Source organism: Glycine max, chromosome 18 (genome assembly GCF_000004515.6).
Source record: "Glycine max cultivar Williams 82 chromosome 18, Glycine_max_v4.0, whole genome shotgun sequence".
In the NCBI taxonomy this organism is placed as follows: domain Eukaryota; kingdom Viridiplantae; phylum Streptophyta; class Magnoliopsida; order Fabales; family Fabaceae; genus Glycine; species Glycine max.
In genome coordinates, this window is record NC_038254.2 from 337,722 (window position 1) to 358,501 (window position 20,780).

The 20,780-nt window shown below is 32.0% G+C and overlaps 3 protein-coding genes across 3 annotated transcripts; 2 read left to right on the top strand and 1 right to left on the bottom strand.

Annotated features, from left to right (window-relative positions):
* The first annotated feature begins 1,734 nt into the window (after window positions 1-1,734).
* On the top strand, window positions 1,735-7,052 carry LOC100818022 (MACPF domain-containing protein At4g24290). Its single transcript, XM_003553004.5, has 7 exons — window positions 1,735-2,495; window positions 4,464-4,702; window positions 4,877-5,078; window positions 5,163-5,240; window positions 5,346-5,529; window positions 5,772-5,938; window positions 6,031-7,052. Exons 1-7 carry the CDS (start codon window positions 2,205-2,207, stop codon window positions 6,709-6,711), a joined length of 1,842 nt encoding a protein of 613 aa, XP_003553052.1. The 5' UTR covers window positions 1,735-2,204; the 3' UTR covers window positions 6,712-7,052.
* Window positions 7,053-12,565: 5,513 nt separating this feature from the next.
* Window positions 12,566-14,424, bottom strand: LOC100797593 (rho GDP-dissociation inhibitor 1-like). Its single transcript, NM_001254132.2, has 5 exons — window positions 13,946-14,424; window positions 13,776-13,845; window positions 13,136-13,354; window positions 12,899-13,023; window positions 12,566-12,774 (listed from the first exon to the last, which is right to left on the bottom strand). Exons 1-5 carry the CDS (start codon window positions 14,189-14,191, stop codon window positions 12,697-12,699), a joined length of 738 nt encoding a protein of 245 aa, NP_001241061.1. The 5' UTR covers window positions 14,192-14,424; the 3' UTR covers window positions 12,566-12,696.
* Window positions 14,425-15,812: 1,388 nt separating this feature from the next.
* Window positions 15,813-19,437, top strand: LOC100820507 (15-cis-zeta-carotene isomerase, chloroplastic). Its single transcript, XM_003553057.4, has 4 exons — window positions 15,813-16,307; window positions 17,933-18,079; window positions 18,240-18,449; window positions 18,776-19,437. The coding sequence occupies exons 1-4, from the start codon at window positions 15,876-15,878 to the stop codon at window positions 19,109-19,111; spliced, it is 1,125 nt and encodes a 374-aa protein (XP_003553105.1). The 5' UTR covers window positions 15,813-15,875; the 3' UTR covers window positions 19,112-19,437.
* Window positions 19,438-20,780: the final 1,343 nt, after the last annotated feature.

Here is a 20,780-nt window from a genome sequence, read left to right on the forward strand (position 1 = left end):
ATTTTTGTTATAACATTAAATGACGGATAAAAATTGAACTAGAGTTATATCGAAACAATTTCAAGGTAAATTACTTTAATTACATTCTCTAATTTGCTTTTCTTCTTCATTTATGTGAACTGACTCATTAAAGACGAGAAGAAAATATCAATCAAGTAACCAAAACAAGTAGGTAATTTTAGTCAGGTCAATAATAGAAGCTCAATCTTCTTTAATAAGAGAATTTGGATTATTTTTTTCTTCCAAAAAGAGAGTTTGATCATCCCGTGAAAGTTAGCAGGAGTGATTCATATTATAAGGAAGGTGTCATTGTCATAACATGCCACATAAGTAATTATTGAATTTCTTTACAATAAGGAAGCATTTGTTTTGTTTGTCCGTTTTTATGCTTAAGGAAGCATTAGTTTATATACATTTCAAAGAATATCATATCTTGGGATGTTAATTATGTACAAACATATTTAAAAATATGTTTAGTTAGATTTTAATATTCTTTGAAATATTTTTAAAATTTAAAATATATACTTTAAATAAAAAATAGATAAAAGTGAAAGTGACAAGTGTGATAAAAAATAACTTCTCATCATATCATTTTCCTACCTTTAACCATGTAAGTAAAACTATCTAAGACATGAAAATATAATTTTTCTAAAAATAAAAATATCTGAAAATTCTTTTTATAACCTTATAACAAATATAAAAATAAATATTTCCACCTTTGTGTAATTACCAAAAAGTATAAACAAATGACGTGAAACAAAGTAGATTATCTCTTGAAGAGAACACACCCGTGGTGAGAAACCAAACCAATGAGTTATCGAAAAAAGAAGAAGAAAAAGAAACCAGACTAATGAGTAATAGTACGTAGTATCCACATAAAACATTTTCTATGAGCTGCATCCAGCTATAAACAAGTACACTAACTAGATAAATCAACTTTTGTTTTTAGTGTTTCTGTGATTCATTATGAACTGTTCCAGCGATTACCATACCCAACAATTTGTCATTTTCCCTTTCCGTCATTCACTGCTAGATGTTTCTCTCTTCTTGATCTAGTTCTCGAGAATAAACCATTATTTTTAAAAGAAATTATATAATTATTATTTTAGTATTAAAAAATATTAAATAGTCCTTGGTCCTTAAATTTTATGAATAAAAAAATATAAATAAAATGAGAAAGACTAATCAGATTTTTCAACGTTAACAAAATTAATATATATTTCATATTAATGTAATAAATAAAAAAATACTAAATAGTCTTTTAAGTGTTAAAAATTTAATTAATCCCTAATTTTTAATAAAATACATCAATTTAAGAATTAAACCGATGAATATTCAATAATAATTTAAAAGTTATATAATATCATCACTTTAAATTGTATACTAAGGAGAGAGGGTAATACAAAAATAGCAGATTATGATTTATTCTGAGCATCGACGGCATGCATTGCACAGGTAGTTGGAACTTGGAAGATGAGAAGAGTCGTGGGTAATTAAGATTCAAGACTAACGACTCAACTAAAGTTGACTGTACTTTTTTTGTTTTTATTATTCTGTTCTCACAGGCTGACAATAAAATTACTTGTTTACTACCCATTAAAAAAATTATATTTATTAATTATTTAGCCATTACCCCAAAGATATAGCATTAGGAACCAAGACAAGGTATATATAGCACGGTTCTTTCTCTTAAATATGCAGTTGTGGCGGGTACACCCATCCTATTAAGTTCAAACCTTATTTAAGCTACCTTGTCTTCTCTCTTCGATCTCCTTCGTGGAAGCTTCCTAGGATTGGATTCGCACACCAACAAAACCAGACCAACACACTTTTCTCATATCTTATTATTTTATTAATTTTCTGAGATTCATCTTATAACTTAATAGTATTCTGAATTCCTACTACTACCCTTTTGTTATTTATGTTCCGATCGAGTGTACTACTATTATTGGATGAGTTTGGTTATATGAATAATGAAAATTGTGTCACACGGAGACAGAGCAGAGCAGAGCAGACTGGTCTATAGTCAAACTTTCTAGCAGTCACGTAGGACGACCCATTAATTAAGGGTCAGGTGGCTAAGGCATCCTCATCATATATTATATCATATAGCTTAGTACTAATGTTATAATATACATGCATTATTGTATGATATTGATATCATCGATCGTAAGAAAAAGAATTAAGGAGGGGTACATGTTTGTATGTTTGTTTATTTTGTGGTTGGTGGTGATATGAATAAGATGGAGGGTACAGTGTTTCCGAATAATCCCATAGAGTGTTTGGGTAAAGGGTTTGATCTGACAAGTGATTTTCGATTGAAGTTTGCAAAGGGATATGGGAAAAGGTTGGTGGTGGTCGATGAAGTGAACAAAAGGGACATCACGGTTCCTGTTCCTGGAGGAGTAGCTACCATTCCAAATGTTTCCGAGGATATACGCTGTGACAAGGGCGATCGCCTACGCTTCAAGTCTGATGTCCTTCAATTCAACCAGGTTTACTTACTTAATTGCCTTCTTCTCTCTCTAATTCTTGTTTACATTAATTTCCAATATGATTTTGAATATATATATGTGTGGTCATATGCAGAGATCGACGTCTCATATATTACTTCAATTCTTCATATAATAAAAGCTTAATTTCAATCTCTGCTTGCATATTCTAAACTGCTAAAAGATTCATTTTTTGCTTTCATCTTAATTTCAGATATTAGGATCTTAACAATTATATGAGTTTCTTTACGAATTAATGGGCTTTTTATTTTTGTTTGCCTGAATGGTCCAGAAATTCTAGTGCACCTCATAAATTTCAACCTATTCGTCAAATCCTACCAAACTTATCTTGTTGCAATTTGTCTGTGTGTCATGTTCTAGAAATTGTGCATGTGATGCCCACTGTATGACTTCTTCACACACAAACATATTGGGTACAAGTTCTTTTCGTGTTAATGACAGAAATTGGGAAATAGAAAATATATATGTTGTGGTCATGGTTGTTTAGTGTATTTTTTTTATTTATGAAAGTTTTAGAAATGTTGCACACTTCTTTCATTTCATTTACCATTTCAAGGGACTGGAAAATATTGAACAAATTGATAAGTGGCTAGAATACTCATATAGACTACTCAACTATCTAGTAAGGGTTTGTGTTCATAAATTTTTCCACAAATACTTTTAAGTTAAAATTATTATATAAATTAAAATTAGCTTAAACACGAGCAGATTTGCAGAAGTTTTCACATATTAATTTTTCTCAAAAATATTTTTAATTTATGAATAAGTCAATTTTAACTTATAAATTTATTTATTTATTTATTTCTTCTATAAATATTTATGAAGAAATTTATTCAGATAGATGTTGAATATATATATATAGCAATTGTTATGCCGCTCAACAATTTTTTTAAGAAATAATTATTATAATATTATTTATTTATTCAAATAATTGATATCCTATGACTTATAATTTTTTTACATTCTTATTTTATTCATTTGAAACAAAAGTCGGTTTTATATATAAAATCAAAAAATATTTTTGTAAAAATTATTATTTATTAAAATTAAAATTTTAAATAATTTTAAAGAAAATTTTCCTCCGTCAATAAATTTATAGATTCATCCCTACATATGAAAATGTTGACGAAGCATGGTGAGCCAATAAAATCATTTAAGCTGCCCATGGTTTGAAGTGTTGAACTTGTCCATTTAAACTGCCCATCTTTCAAAGAAAAAATAAACTAAAATATATGTAAATTTCATTCACTTCTCTTTCAGAATTTGGTTACCCTAAAATTAAAGAATTTAATTAATTTATATACATGTTAGTATATTTTTTTCTCAGATACATATTTAATAAAAAATTTACTCTATGACTACATCATCTTATTTATTAATATGATATAAAATTAAGATGGATTTCTATTGGATGTTTGTGTAAGAAAAAAAAAGGCTGATAGAGTATATAAACACATCTTTGTGTTTAATATAGTTTCGGGTCTTTTTACTTTACATTTTTATTTCTTTTAAAATATATTCTTTTAATTGACCCGAATATATATCTTGATCCGAAACTATATTTAAACAGAAAGATATGTATATCTCTCTCAGAGAGAAGTAATTAAAAAAATGTTTAATCTACATTGTACTGGCTTTATTTAGAAATATTCCACTATATATTTAGGGGTTAATATCTGTTATACATTAATTTATTTAAACATTAATAAATCTCTTAAAGGTAGTTTTCTTTCTTAAACATAAATAATTCTTTTCTTTTTCCTTATAGGTGAAACTATCATACATTTCGAAAATAACTTGCTAGTTAGTACTTTGAATTTGAATTTGAAAGACATCACTCTGAATTAAGATCTATGCATAACTTGATTCACTTTAAGCATTGTTACATTTTTTTTTCTAAGCACTTTTTGGCGTTGTTCCTTATTTACATGACTCTTTCTTTACTTGCAGATGTCTGAGTTGCTTAATCAAAAATCAGCAATACAAGGAAAAATTCCTTCGGGCTATTTCAACGCTCTTTTTGATTTGGGTGGTGATTGGTTTCGTGATGCTCATGACATAAAATGTCTTGCTTTTGATGGTTATTTCATTTCCCTGTACTATTTGCACCTCACTGCTTCACACCTCATACTGCAAGAGGAAATAAAGAAGTCTGTTCCAGCTCAGTGGGACCCAGCTTCATTAACCAGGTAAAAGCACTAAGCCACAACAACCGTTTACATTTCAGTGATTTCACAATAGAAAGATTAAAAAAAAAGGGGGGGCATTGAAACATGCTGAGCTTAAGGTGCACCATTTGGAATATGAATCTTACATGATTTGGGATTATTAAGTAATGTTGCTGATCAATTTTGTTAAGGCAGGTTCATTCAGACATATGGCACACACATAATAATAGGTATGGCTGTTGGAGGTCAAGATGTAATTTGTGTCAAACAAAAACATTCTTCGAAGGTTCCACCTGGTGATCTAAGAAGACATTTAGAGGATCTAGGAGATATTTTGTTTTCAGATTTAAGAAGCCCTTCTCAACAACAAAGGAACACCCCAGAAGGCAAACAAAAAGTAATAAAGTGTATAGTCCTTTATCTTCTATAATTTTTGTATATTTGATGCTTATCCGTTGATGCAATCTCTCTATTCATGTAGGTTCCTGAGGTCTTTAAGAGTGTGATGCAATCAAGTACAACGCAGTACACCAGTATTTCAGAAACATCAAGCAAAGATGTAACACAAACAAAAAGAGATATATTTGCCATTTGAAAATTGAACTGAATAAGTGAATATAATTTCCAAGCTGTTAATGTCTTACTTTTATATTAATTGGAACAGGGCCTCACTATCATTTGTTCAAAAAGAGGAGGGGATGTGTTCAAGCAAAGTCACTCCAACTGGCTCCAGACAGTGGCTTCTAATCCTGAAGCAATCCTCTTCAAGTTTGTACCTATTTCCTCACTTCTCACAGGAATTCCTGGAAGTGGCTATCTTAGTCATGCAATCAATTTGTATTTACGCTGTAAGTTCTTCTCAGATCGACTAGTAATACTATAATCTACTGACTACTAGTATTTTTATCCATATCCACTTATACTGTTTCAATGATTAACCATAATGTAGATAAACTCCAAAATAACTAAACTATTTTCGGCTCAAATTATCCTTGTCACCCTTTACAAAAATACATTAGTTACAAAGTCATCATTTCTTGCACATTGTTTAAGGAACACAACACTTGATTGATTAATTTGTTCTTTACAGATAAGCCCCCTCCGGATGATTTACAATGCTTCTTGGAGTTTCAAATTCCAAGGCAATGGGCACCCATGTTTTATGACCTTCCTCTGAGGCATCAAAGGAAAAAGTGTTCTTCCCCTTCCCTGCAATTTGGTTTCATGTTTCCCAAGCTTCATGTCAGCTGTGCACAGGTACTAACTAGTAACTAGTCTTATTTGAGCAAACTCGTACGTGTATAATTGGCATTAATCATGTCATTTTATTTTATGCAAAACAATATCAGGTAGTAAGTGAACAAAAACCTGTGGTAGGCCTACGGTTGTACTTGGAAGGCAGAAAAAGTGATAGACTTGCAATACATGTACACCACCTTTCAAGCCTCCCAAACACTATGATCTACTCTTCAGGCACATCTTCGTGGCGAGGATCTGATGACAATGAATCCAGTGACATCTTTCTGGAACCTATAAGGTGGAAGGGATTTGCAAACGTGTGCACTGCAGTGGTCAAACATGATCCTACCTGGTTGCAAGAAACAAGTGGTGGTGTTTATATTGTAACCGGTGCACAACTCATTAGTAAAGGGACTTGGCCAAAGAATGTGCTTCACTTGCGCCTACTCTATACTCACATACCCAATTGCAGTATCAGGAAGTCAGAATGGGGTGGTGCACCAGAGGCTTCAAGAAAATCATCTTTCCTCACAAATCTGAGCACAACATTTTCATTCACACAGCAAAGTCCTCCTCAGAAGCAGGCTCCGACAGTACTTGACTCTGGTGTGTATCCAGATGGTCCACCAGTGCCAGTTCGATCTGGCAAAATGCTTAAATATGTGGACACAAGCGAGTTTGTGAGGGGCCCGCATGATGCTCCTGGTCATTGGTTGGTAACTGCTGCTAAGCTTGTTACTGAGGGTGGTAAGATTGGATTACAGGTCAAGTTTGCTTTGTTAGACTACTAGTTATTCATTCATTCTAAGTTACTTCTCTCTCATGTATATGTAGAAAGAAGAGAAACATTAGTGGACTGCATTTGTTAATTTTTTTGTTTTGAAATTACAGATCACATGTACATAGGCACATGCTTTCTGATGAATTTGTACAGTCAGTACAGTATACAGTAATGAGTGGTGGTTTAAGTTAACATCAGCCACAAGAAAATTAGGATGTAGCTATAATACTGCATTGGTTTGGTGTTGGGTTTTTAATTTACATTTCAATCAATGTATTAGTATTCAATTCAACCATCTTGTGAACAAAGTTGAGGAGAAAAAAAAAAGAGTAATGGAATATATTGGTGGAAGAATTTTTTTATGAAATTACAAATCACAAAGAAGTATATGGGGGCAATTTATTGCAACATGACCGTAACAAGCTAGGTAGCATGGTTCAACATAAATGCTGGCGTTCTTCCTTTAGGTGGAAGAAACAAAACAGGAAATGCACGAATATATGGGAAAAAAACAAGCATATTTGTTTTGGTCAACTGGGAATATTTGCATGAGCACTAGAACGAACCCATCATTGACTTGACTCATTTAGAGTTGGGTTGCGGTTGCATCATGCAATGTTTGTTACACCAACTTCCTATGACCATTGGTATGTTAATCAAACTCAAACTGGATATCTGCTTCTAGAAAATCCACGCATTTAATTTAGCCATTATTTTAAGGGAATCAAATGGAAATATAGATGATGTGGAGAAAATAAGGAAACAAAACCATTTCAATCGCAAGCTTACCTGAAATTTTAATTAGTGGGCGTATTCTTGCTTCCGGAAGATAAATAATAGAGGAAAAGTGAAAGAAAGGAACAAGATGATTAGATGACCAACCTTATTATGTTTGCTTGGATTATTCTAACCACAAATCCGCGTTAGTAAAGGAAATAAATCGTAGCTTCTGATAAAAATGCATATGGAAGTGTGCTTTTACACAAAAATATTTAATCCAATTAATACGAGTGATGCTATTACACAACATAGAGGAGCACTTGTGTCTTTCTCTGTTTTTATTATTTTTTCTTTCTTTGACCGGTCTCACGGATATAACCAAATTTATAGAGTTGCAATCTAGTTCCAATTATATAATCAGAGGTGTGTATATATATGGGTTTCTATTAGCGGATGGTATGTTCAACCTGCGGATTAAGTTGATTAGGATCATCTAACATACCAATCCATTTAAATGTAAACTTATTTAATTCCATTTGTTTAAACTATGGTTAAACGAGTTTGGTTTAAAGGTTAGTAGGTCAACCCACAAATTAATTATTACAGTATTATTTTTCATAATTTTATACTTTTATTTACTTAAAACTATTTGATGTGTGATTAAAACATTAAGTATTTAAATAATTAGTAGTATTATTTAGCGTTTGGTATATGTTGATCTCTTTCTTATTATTTGAATATTTGTAATTTCTTGTTATAAAAAGTTATAAATATTATTTTTTTTATGCTTTATTTGATGTTTATGTGATGTAGATGAAGTTTTCTTTTAAATTTTACTATTTCATTAATCAATGTATATTTTCATTAATTTTATGTTAGATACTTTTCCATTTTTTAATCATTTTTTACTTTTAAGTTTTCAATCATCTTTTTACAATTTTTATTTTTTATTTTTAATTTTTAAATCATTGTTGAAAAGGAATAGTTCACCGTCATTAGATTCTCCAAAAAAAAATTAAAAATTCCAATAACTAATCAAAATATTTCTTTATAATTATATGTGCAAAAAAAAGACTAACGAATTAATTCACTAGTACGTCAACGAGTTAAATGGATTTGGACGCACATCAAACAAAATGTGATCTATTTAATAAGAGAGTCAACCCAATCTAATCTAAAGGATAAGACTGACTCATATACCTACTGTTGTTCTTCATACTAGCAGTGTTGTTTCTGCCTTTGACGTTATGTAATCAAAATTGTCGGCCTTCAAATATTTAAAGTGTTCTTTTAAAAAGTGGCAAATAAGTGTTCCCAAGGTTGATTGCTATCCAACCGCAATTCCTGCTTGGCTATTTTTCTGATTTAATCTTAGTAATTATGCAACTTTACTTGGAAAGAAAGTAAGGTTAAAGGAAGTCCCTTACTTGCCGTGGGTCAAATTATTCGATACCCGACAAGAGATTATTATGATGGCCATGACACAAAAATATTGCCAGGGAATACTGGTCCTCTTTTATTAGTCACTTAACTGCATTCGAATTCCGCACAATCCTCAACCTTCATAATTCTATTAAACCAATGCAATTATTATTTCATTCTAGTTTTTATGTTGAGAATTTTTGTTGACTTGTTGTACCATCATGACAAGGTTGTCATCTACCAAAAACAGAGAAACAAGTGAAAACCGCAACACAAGATGGCTGTTTGCACCTTGCAATAGAGAAAAGAGACACACCGAACTGCCGAAAGCATCATGATCTACATTCTACAAGACATGCATGTACATAATGATAGTACAATGAATACATTATACATATAATTTGGAAAAGGCTCTTCTAAATAAGATTGTTTTCAAAATAAGCAGCAAATGTTAGTAAAATAAGTTATATGAATTAACTGAGTCTGACATGATTGGTGTATCGTACATTTCGAAAAATTATATAAAAAAATGATTTAAAGACTATGTAAATATGGAATTATACAATTCAAAATAACATAAAAGAATTAATTGAAACCACCTATACCGATAAAATGTATTTACTTTTTTTAGTCTATCACATAAGAATTTCACAGTTAATTGTATTTGACTTGCAATAATTAAGAGATAGGTGACCTTCTTGAAGGTTTTACAGATAGCATATGAGTAAGAACAAAATACGCTGTTGGTTAAATTCTCATGTTGGCTTGTGAGGATAGTCATTGATCCTAAAAGCAGATAGAACTGATTGTCAAAATAGAATGCAAACCATTGAGAAATTGACAATCAAGAATATTACAATTAGTAAATAACTTTATTTCTTAAGTGGTTAAGACTTGATCTTAATCGATACGGCTAAAAAACATACATTGAAATTTAAAAAATATCAACCCTTAAATAAATATCAAAAAATTAATCTTTCGCTTTCGGTCAAAGAATACTAGTTCACCCAAAAGAATAAGATAATATATGCATTTTAAATTAAGTTAAATGATATAGTTTTAAAAATATAATGAAGAATGTGGCTAGGCTACTTTGCTTGCGAAGTTCAAGTTACATTCTCTTGTACTTGAGAGTTTCGTCTGGTATTACGAATTAAAATAGGATACTTTTAAAATTTTTCTTTTTTTCTTTGGAACTCATGTTTATTAATCGTGTTCATAATTTCATTAATTTGTCAAGAAAGTAAGTATAACTTGTATTACACTTACGGTCAATAATGGTCAAACTATATATTGATTAGACTGTAATCGACATAAATTGAATGGATTGCATACAACCAGAACTACGTGTAACTGATTGTTGGAGTTCTTTTGGGTCGAGTTTGATTTTCAAGATTAATTAGTGCCAAAATTGACTCATTGCCATTCCATTTGGGACAAGAATGTTACAAGTCCTGAAACATTTAATGAATGTATGCGAAGTCATTATTTTGGACATTTTTTTTCTGTAAAACTTTTTAAAGAAATTAATAAAATCAAGCGATTTTTTTAAAATAAAATAAACTGAAAGTTAGATAATATTGATGTTTGGATACATAGTCATTTTCGTTATTGAATATGTAAAGCGCAGATAAATTCGTCTTTGAAAGATAAAAAAAATTCAAATTTGAGTATCGAAAGGTAAATAAAAAAAGTGCGACAAATTCGATCATATATTAACTTTCCTTTGTTACCCGTTAATAAAAGAGCCTACATCGCATAGAAAGACAAAAATATTGCAAAATAATATTTGTCAGTGTTGAATAGATTGGAGAAAAATGTCATAAATTTCAATGGGACTAATTCATTAGATCTTAATTTTTATTTCATTTAAAGGCATAATATAATTTAATCTTCATTTTCTCCCCTTTTGTTTATTTTGAAAATTTTCTATTTTGATAACATTAGGTAATGATAAAATCAAGTTAAGTCTCATTTTTTGTAATGACTAAGTTAATGATTATGTATTTTTATTTAAGTTTCATATTTTGGATAAAGTACTCTCACATTAGACATTTTAGACTAACAGATAAATTATGCTTATTAATCAATATTATGTTTATTGTTATGTTTGTTCTAACTTATGCTTGTTTTTCTATATTTTTAAGTGTTTATTGTAATGTTATGCTTGTAACAATAAAAAAAAAGAGAAAAAAAATGAAGATTAAATTATATTTTACCCTTAAATAAAACGAAATTTGAGATCTGACAAATTAGTTTAATGAAAACTTATTGATATTTTGGTCCAATTTATTCAGTCATGTTGGTAATCATTTTTGTGATATTTTTGTTTCTTTGTACTATATAGACTCTTTCGTTAACGATAATAGACGAAAATTAATGGATGATAGATTTGTCGTATTTTTTTTTTTTTACTTTTGAGACTAAAATTTGAATTTTTATATTTCAGAACAAATTTATGAACACTTTACACATTTAAAAATAAAAATGACTATTTAGCTATCATAAAACATGATACTAAAGAATTTACTTAGTCAAAGTAATGGCAACATAATGGAATAGGGCATCTTGTAGTTGTAAAGCTGCTAGGAAATGGTTTCTGGTGACCCTTTCTGACCATGGTCCCTCACCCCATGTGTGCAATCATAGCTAGCATTCTGAAATTCGTTGTTGTAACTTACGCCATCATCAAGCTCTTAACCACCATGATTATTGATTCAAAATGAGTTGGCATCGACTTAATTGAACACCAACAGAAGTGTGCAAGATTGGGAACTGAGAAGGTTGATCACTCGGTACTTGATCTCAGCCTCATTATTGTTCTAACTGAAGTCGGATTGTTTGATGAGAATTGAAAGAACAATTCAGCGAACACAATGAACTAACAATAATTGCTAAACTAAACCTACGGTACACTAATTGATGATTACATATTTACATTAACATATCCCAAACCAAGAGGTACATAATAACTTTATAAAGTAAGACTTCATGGGTAATACTTCGAACTAGATGTAACTACTTGGATACGATGAGTACAGTAGCACATATGTAGGTCTAGAAAAAAATTAAACGCAATCTCCAATCACTCACAAAATGTTATGAATGACACTTTACAACACATTAAATTTTGGTTGATGATAACTGGGGGGTTGGGGTCCCAATTTTAGTTTCATTAGTAGTTCTGCTGCCTTTTCCTTTATTTTTTCTTTTTTCTGATTTCCGCCGTTAGTAAAGTGCATGCATATATAATGCATGTATGTGGCATTCATATGAGAAAAAGCTTCTGGCCCACCAAAGAACTGACGGACCTTTAGGCCATTTGCTTAAGAAAGCACATGCAGTAGTTGAGGGTACTGCTTCATTTCCATATTTGTTTATCTTTCCCTATCATTTTACCCTCCATTCACATGATCATATAAAATTATAAATCAACTCTTTGGGGGCATCATACGTGAACGAGTGCAACTGAGAGTAAAAATTAGACTGATTATTTTGTCACATCTATTCATTAAAGAGATATAAAGTTGATTAAATGATTAAGAAAAAAGAAAAGAAGAGAAAAGTGATAGGTTTGATTCCTATTACGGGAAAAAAAAATTAACAAATTAACAATTATTATTTGTCAAAAAATAAAATATAGTAATTAAAAAAAAAAGGAAAAGTAAGTAAGGAACCATAGAAAAGCAGGAAACAAAGAGAGGAGGGTAACACTAGCAATGTAGCATGCACGTGCACAATCGTGCTAACTGGAATTGACAAACAAGTTGAGTTCCAATCTGTTCCAAAGAGACAAAAGATGCCAAAGGAAGAAAATTTTACAACAATTTACTCAAGTTAAAAATAAATCTCATTAAGGTGTTGGTCTGTTCTTCTGAATTTCAAAGTAGTAATTGACATCCAAGTAGCATTTTCGATCGTCGTCTACAAACTGAAGCAAGAAAATTGAGTTAGTTCTTCTCTTCCTATTTGTCAAACAAGAGTATTCCACTCAAAGTTTAAAAAAGAAAACAAATAGCTGTCAACTTTCTAAGTTTGACTGAATATTATTTTACCTTGGTTCTTGCTGCATAGGTTCCCCTGACGAACATGCCAGAAGGGATAGTTTCTTCTTCCAATTCAAATGTATATGGTTCCTGCTGAGGACTAAAAGTTCCCAACATCTTTTTTCTGCTGTCCACTGTAACAAGAAAAAATAAATTACAGTCAACATTATGTAATCAATTAAAGTAAATTCCACCCAGAAAAAAAAGAAAAAAAAAATCAAAGTAAACACGACAGAGTATTCTCACCTCTAACGCCAGTTTTCCAAACAACGTTTGTGTATTTGAGACCAGAAACGATGTTGTTGGAGACAGTGAAGGTGAATTTCATTTGGCATTTGCTTCCTTCCTTAAGGATGAAAAGACTCTTCTTAGGATCAGTAGTAAATGGAATTGGCAGGGTGAGGTCAGGCTTATCTGGGCTTGTAATAATGAGGCTCAATATCTTCACTTCAGGGTCTTTGCATTCTGGATTAGTGAATTCCAACACAAACTATGTTCAACATTTTTCTTTGAAAATTGTCATCTTCAAAACAATTTGACATTTATCATAAACGTAAAAAAAAGGCTGGGGCCAACCTAAGAAAACAGGAAGGCTATGCTAAATTAAGTTTATTTCACTTAATGTTTCAAAGCAAATGACTTATCTTGTTTTTACTTTTTTTTTTTCTTTTTTGAAAAAGCAAAGCATCTCAGCTGTGTTTAGAATTGGTTAGGTGAAATAATGAGAAGAGGACCATCTTCAGCAGCTTTCAATAAAGAGGCAATGTTCCATTCAAGTTAAATGTCACGTTATCTCAGTTAAACAATCATTAGAGAATTGGTAAACAAGAGTTTAGAGAAAACAAAAATGAGACAACCGGAGAAGTTGAAGAGAAAAACCAAGTACCACTTCCAACGACAGACATGTCAACACTTCCCAGAAGTTGCTCCTTCCATTTTCTCAAACTTTCATCATCCTTTGAATGCAAAAGAAAAAGGCTTTCATAAAAAAAGGCAGCTGCAAAACCAAAGGGTGTGAAGAAACATTTGAAAAATAAAAGGAAAAGAAAATCTTACTTTGTCTTTCTCAAGCTGTTCCTTGAGAGTGAATTGAGGGCCAAGATCCAAATCTTTGTTAGATTCCAACTTGGAGTCATCATCTTCCTCTGGCTCAGTTTCTTCAGCAACATCAGAGTTGGCACCATCATTGTAAGGGGGCTGGTCTGATTCCCCACCAACGTTGTTCTTCTTCTTGTTGTTTGTTGCTTTGTTTTTGAGCTCTTCCTCTAAATGAGGGGTTGTGGAGGACACAGCAGCAGACATTTTTCAACCTCAGAATCAGAACCCTCCCAAGAAGAGAATGTGTGAACCCTCAAGTTCAAGGAAAAAGACACCAAGGGTTCAGAGTTGGTTGGTAACTGGTGCCAAATTTAGAACTTTCTTCTTTGCTAAACTTGGGAGGATAGTTTGCTTTGTTGTATTTGTATCCCTTGGCAATGACCAATGGAATTGATATAGACGCCACCACGGGGTTGAGACTCAAGACTTTGAAATGTAATGCATCTATCTGTATCACCATGACAATTTATAATGAGACTCCAAGTTGTATTTAAAGGGACACATGGCCAATGTGGGCCTGTGAATGTTATAGTAACCTAAAGCAGTTGAAATAAAAACCGCTGATGGTGGAGGTCAGATTTCATAGAAACTTGGCCCATTTTTATGAATCAATCATTTACATTTCGTGACCATATTTATTTTGTCCTAGGTAACTTGCTCATAAATCACAAATATATAGAATGAATGAATGAATGCTTGATGTGAGACTTTTTATATTTGGTCACATTCGGATAGGGGCTCAAAATTAGAACAGCACAATTACAAAAATTCCACAGCCTAGATTACGCGCCTTTAAATAGCACGAGAATCCGAATCTATAATTCACAAGCCAACTTTGGTTTGTGTGAGAAATATCTAATCTATGTGCTACCTTTCTGATTATGGATTAACCTATGCTTAGGAGTGGATAATATTGTAGTACTGAACCACGTGGTTCAAGTTGTTAAAAAATAGTAAGATGAAATGAATGGTTGAGACTGTAAGCTTAGGTTTTACCCATACATGTTACCATCACTTTCCTTTATCATAAAAATAACAATTTTGGAGTCCCAAGTTCAAGTTGGCCTCATCTTCTATCCGTTTTGATGTTTAGCTCAGTGATGCAAGTTAAAGGTCTCTTGCTTGATGTTTAGCTAATCCCCCCAGCCTTTAATTTGTCTTTTTGAAGGCTGTTTTAGGAGGGATCTTAATTCCTGATGCTTCTGATAAATTGTTCTATCAAAATGAACAAAAAAATAATGCACATCTTATTCCAGTTCATTGTGTTCATTTATTACGAGTTGTGTCCTTGATGCTCTTTAGTATGCCTCAACCCAACTTTTTTTATTTATCCACCTAGAATTTATGAATTTCTTATAATGATTTTGAAATTTCAGATTTCAGTTTATTAAATTTCTCCCGAAGCACCGGCCTCAATTGATATGATATGGCATTGATTAATAAACATTTTAATGATGCTAAAATTAAATTATAAAATGTAATACTAGTTGAACCTAGATGGCTAGATGCTGAAGTGTAAGAGTAACGAGAACTAAGCAAGCTATTTTTTTTTTTTTTTGTTATATCTGAAGGCAGTGTAAGAGGGACATATTTGCCTTAATAAAATTTATAAAGCATTAATACGGTAAGTTTGACATTTTATAAAATCAGGTACATGAATGTTTTTAATTTTTTAATAAATTAATTTTACAATAAAATTTATATCTGAAACATATTTTTTTGGGAGTAAGTTAGTAATTAGTTTGATATGATAAAAATATTTAAAAGTGAATATGCTATTCAATTTGTTTATTTATGAATCCAAGAAAAATAATAAAAAAATGTTTATTTATCTTTCTGACTCAAAGTGTAAGTGCTGTTCCGACAACAGAGGTGAAAGAAACCAACTATGGCGGCCCCTGTTGTAGTGTCTACCTCTGTATCTGTGTGTTCCAACTATGGCTATCATCGTCGTCCATCCCTTTCCGCTCTCTCTTATTATTCGAACTCAATCTCCAACGCAAACCTAAAACTGAGTTCGCAATGTTTCTCCAACTTGCTTCGTTCGAATTCAAAAGCCCCGATTTATTGTCGCAAGTTTGTTGCTCGCACTTCAATTGGAGAGAATGAGAGTGAGAGTGAGAGTGAGAAGGATTTAGGGTTAGTAGGGGAGGACTCTGCGGCGTTTGAATTGGGCAAACAGAAAATATCTTCGTGGATTTATTTCACCGCTATTTTAGGAGTCGTTCTCTGCGTTCTCAACGTCGCATGGATTGATAATTCAACTGGCTACGGCAAAGCTTTTATTGACGCCGTTTCTACCCTTTCCGATTCTCACGAGGTCGTATTCATTTATTCCAACCATTCCCACTGTTTTCTACTGTATTGTGTTCTATTTCTATGAATTAGGTAGGTCACACTCACTCACTAGTGTTCTTAGAAATAAAGACGGATAATTTGTTTTTGTTTTTCTTTGAAATTTGGTATGTTTGGCGGATGGATGAGTTTAGAGTGACCTTTCATTTTAAGTTAAAAAGAAGGGTGGGTTGACTTGTCATTTTCAATTATAAGAATGAATATAGGATGCCCGAAGTTTAGTTTACATCATAATCTTTCATTTTACTCAAGGTTCTTTTTTATAAAAAAATCCCGAATAATGATAATGATAATTATATAAAAGAAGCCCTGCCATCCCTTCCCCTACAAACATAACCTTCTGGTGGTTGTAATGGATATGGCAGTCTCTTTCCAAGGAAAACCTTTTGATCCCTGTAAAGTCATGGACCATGCTATCTTTCTAGCTTGGTCTTGGTTAAAGGCTAAGGATAAAGATTTTAGTACTAGTTTCAATCATTGGTCCTCTAATATATCCAGTTTTGTTGCTTAGTGGGGCTGGATCTGGTTGTTCCTTGACTGTTTTGCTGTTTTTTGGAGGGTAGCACCTTGGTGCTTTGTATTCTCTTGTTATGGTACCACTGGTACTCGTTCTCTTATTAATAATATATATATTTTCAGCCTTCCAAAAAAAAAAACAGGGTTTGAGCAAGGTCCATAGGCATAGTCCCATGTTAGCTGTTTGTGATTTGTTCTGATTGAGACACACGGTTCCAATTATTAACTTTTAGTGGAATTGGATTGAATTTGATAGCTCTTCCCACTTGTTAGACGTGCTAGGCTTGTAGTACTCAGCTTTAGAGCCAGTTTGGATAGAACTCCTTAACAAGCACTTAGAGAAGAAGAAAATAAAATAATTCAAGGATGTAAATGAATCAAACTTTTTTCTGTAAGTTAAAATCAACTTATGTTCCTCAAATTTTCAGAAGTTCCTTCATTTAACTTCTTCATAAGTTGAGGTGCATAAGTTAATTTTAACTTATGGTAGAAAGTTAGTTGATTGTATTTTCTTCTCCTGTGAGTGTTTGTTTAGTTTATACAATCTGGCTTTATTCTTCATCAACTGGTAATTCTGTTTATCCTTAAGAAAAAGTGGAAAGGTGATTGTTGAAAATATGCCAACTTGCCTGGGAAAAAAAAGAAGTAAAAGTAAAGTGTGTCAATTAGAAGGGATGAACTTCCCCAAAAATCTACAACATTCGTCACGTGAAAATGGTATGGACTATGGAGTACAAACTTGATAGGATCACAGGACTAATCATGGCCAAAGGGAAACAACATAGGACCAAAGGGTAGGACTGGGACCATGTATAGCATATAGTGGTAACTCTGGTTTTTTCCACAATGGCTTGAGATCATCATGAAGGTGCTTGTTTTGTAGCCACACACCCTCTAACATAATGCATATGCAGATCATTGCTTTTCTTTAAGCAGGATTGGTTGTCTAGTTCTGTGTGTCATTCAATTAACTTATTTGAAAGAAGCAATAGTATCTCTTATCATTTAAATAACATATTTGAAGGTTGCAATAGTGCTTGGTTGGTAACTGACTCTTGATATGGTATTCTGCAGGTGGTAATGTTGATTCTAATTCTTATATTTGCTGGTGTTCATAGTGGCTTAGCTAGCTTCCGGAACACTGGCGAGAAACTCATTGGAGAAAGACCTTTCCGTGTAATTTTTGCAGGGATATCACTACCTTTGGCTGTCAGTACTGTTGTGAGTTACTACTTTGTATCCCCTAATAACTGATGTCATCTCTCCTTCTACACAAACAAATGTTTTATTTAATTTGGATCTCTGGCATTTTGTTGTGACAAGGGAAGACTTGAAGCTGATTCAACTAAATTACTTTGCCTTGTTTGGCGTCATGATGCAGGTGTATTTTATTAACCACAGATATGATGGACTTCAACTCTGGCTGCTCCAGGATGCTCCTGGGCTTCATCAACTTCTGTGGCTTTCGAATTTCATTTCTTTCTTTTTCCTATATCCTTCAACTTTCAATCTTTTAGAGGTTGCAGCTGTTGACAAGCCTAAATTACATCTATGGGAAACTGGGATCATAAGAATAACCCGGCATCCACAGGTATATATCTAATACTCTAACTAGATGTAGTATGATACTGATGAATTTGGCCACCTTCATGATTTTTGTGGTCTTGATAACTTGGATCAATAAATAATCTATTTTTGATGCAGAACTTTCTCTTTTCTTTGGTAATGCGTCTCTTGTTTTTCTTGATGCATAGGCTAACTTAGTTGAAGTAGTAATACCTTACTATCTTAATATTAAGAGTAATTTTATATCTTCTAAAAAAACCCTCCTAATTCATGTTTTATACACACTGTAACCTCTTGCCCCATCTGCTTTTACTTCAGACATATTTCTTGCACTTGACATTTGCTCTTCAGATGGTTGGCCAGGTTATCTGGTGTCTTGCTCATACGATTTGGATCGGAAATTCCGTGGCTGTTGCAGCTTCAATTGGCTTAATTGCACATCATCTATTTGGTGTCTGGAATGGAGACAGGCGACTGGCTATAAGATATGGGGAGGATTTTGAATTAGTCAAGAGTCGAACAAGTGTTGTCCCTTTTGCAGCAATCCTTGATGGCCGACAAAAGCTACCTAAAGATTTCTACAAGGAGTTTATTCGACTGCCATACTTGACAGTTACTGCACTAACTTTAGGTGCTTACTTTGCACACCCGCTTATGCAGACTGCTAGTTTCAATCTTCATTGGTAGGTTGAACACAGCAAATCCTGTTGCTTTTGTGTAAAATCTACTGTTTGTCAATAGGCGGAGATGAAGATATTAAAGAAAAGAAAATAATATGAAGCAATAGGTTATTATCACAAAGTTGCACCTGGTGTTTTGGATGCGCATGTTATATCAGTTTTTTACAGCAGCTGCAACTTTGTGACACCCACACATTACATTCTTCAATTATACGGAGTAAATGTACATGTTGTTAGCAGTGCTTACTAAAGTGCTCCTTTAACATTTCTCCCCAAAATGTATTAATATTCTCAAAGTGAAATCAGAAAATATCTATGATTGATTTTCTGAAATCGGTTTTTTTATCCTACGTAGTAAGTGCATTAGTTAGTGAACTAAAAATAATAGAAAGGGTACGTACAATGCAATAAATGATTGTTGGCATTTTTTATTTTGGACCCCTCAAACTATATGTCCCTAGTGCAAAGGATAGAAAAGTTCTAGTAAAATTGATTATGATAGTTAATTTTAGGATTAATTGTGTAATTTTGATTCCCTAAAATTTTGATTCAATTTTAAGTTTCTCTATTTTCAAAACTAATCAATTTTCAGGTCTTGCTGTCAACTTTGTTTTTCCTACAAAACCGTGAAAATATTATTATCTATCTAAATATGTAAATAGATTTGGAATACAGATAATTTAAAAGGCTTAAAATAAAATAAAATAAAATAAAAACAGTGGAATTTTGATAAAAGTGTGAAGTTTTTTACGGATATGAGATTAAGAATGAAAAAAGGGGAAGTCGATCATAAGAGTGAATTTTTAAGTTTTAGTTGAAAATATTAGGAAGAAAAATAATAATAATTTATTGAAAATAATAAAAATTTATAAGTCCCATATCATATTTAATATTTTTCTCTCTTGATCTTATAGTTTTTAATAGATTTTAACAATTTAGAAGAAAAAAGAATGTAAAGAAGTGTGCTTAAAAAATATGTTTGAATCATTTCAGTACTGCACTAAAAAAATGTGAGTTCAATCATTTAGATTATATCCTGTAAAAGTTGAGAGGCATGTTACTGGGATGAATTCCATCATTTCAGTACTGCACTAAAAAATATATCAAAAAAAGTAATGCACTCAAAAAAAGTTTGATGCGCCTGGGTGGGGGCGACGGTGTTACAAAGAAAAATTATTATACGCATGTCATAATAACATGCGATCAGCATCCAGTTCTTTTCAGAACCGTTGAGGACTTAACACTAATTATTTATTTATTACTTTTTTAATCAAAATATTTAAAGTGTTGTTGGAATTTGTTCAATGAATGACAACTCTTAAGATTAAAAAACACACCTGTTGGAATTTGTTCTTAAGTTGTGGAGGATCGATTCAGTTAGAAATTAAAAAAAAATGTGTTATGTAATATCTAGTACGTCATGAACACTTACAAAATAGACATGAACACACACAAAAAAAGGAGTATAAGTTATTCCATTTTCAAGAATAATCACTTAATAAATTCATATTCATAATTCATAATATTTACAAAGAGAGATTATAGGAGACTTGTTTTGAAAGGAGGCGTAATTACTGCGTGCGTGCATAAAAGTACTGTTTGTAAGTTGTGGTCTTTTTCTCATTTTATTTTATCTTGGTATTGAATTGATTACGTGATTGGCATTTTCTTTCATT

Bases quoted from the DNA above. Each gene is read 5' to 3' on its own strand.
- LOC100820507 (XM_003553057.4), top strand. From the start codon at position 15,876: ATGGCGGCCCCTGTTGTAGTGTCTACCTCTGTATCTGTGTGTTCCAAC. The intron at 16,308-17,932 runs GTCGTATTCATT...GGTATTCTGCAG, and splicing joins CCCTTTCCGATTCTCACGAG to GTGGTAATGTTGATTCTAAT. The intron at 18,450-18,775 runs GTATATATCTAA...TTTGCTCTTCAG, and splicing joins GAATAACCCGGCATCCACAG to ATGGTTGGCCAGGTTATCTG.
- LOC100818022 (XM_003553004.5), top strand. From the start codon at position 2,205: ATGTTTGTTTATTTTGTGGTTGGTGGTGATATGAATAAGATGGAGGGT. The intron at 5,079-5,162 runs GTAATAAAGTGT...CTATTCATGTAG, and splicing joins CCCCAGAAGGCAAACAAAAA to GTTCCTGAGGTCTTTAAGAG. The intron at 5,241-5,345 runs GTAACACAAACA...TAATTGGAACAG, and splicing joins CAGAAACATCAAGCAAAGAT to GGCCTCACTATCATTTGTTC.
- LOC100797593 (NM_001254132.2), bottom strand. From the start codon at position 14,191: ATGTCTGCTGCTGTGTCCTCCACAACCCCTCATTTAGAGGAAGAGCTC. The intron at 13,355-13,775 runs GTACTTGGTTTT...TCACTAATCCAG, and splicing joins CATGTCTGTCGTTGGAAGTG to AATGCAAAGACCCTGAAGTG. The intron at 12,775-12,898 runs GTAAAATAATAT...TTCTTGCTTCAG, and splicing joins CCTATGCAGCAAGAACCAAG to TTTGTAGACGACGATCGAAA.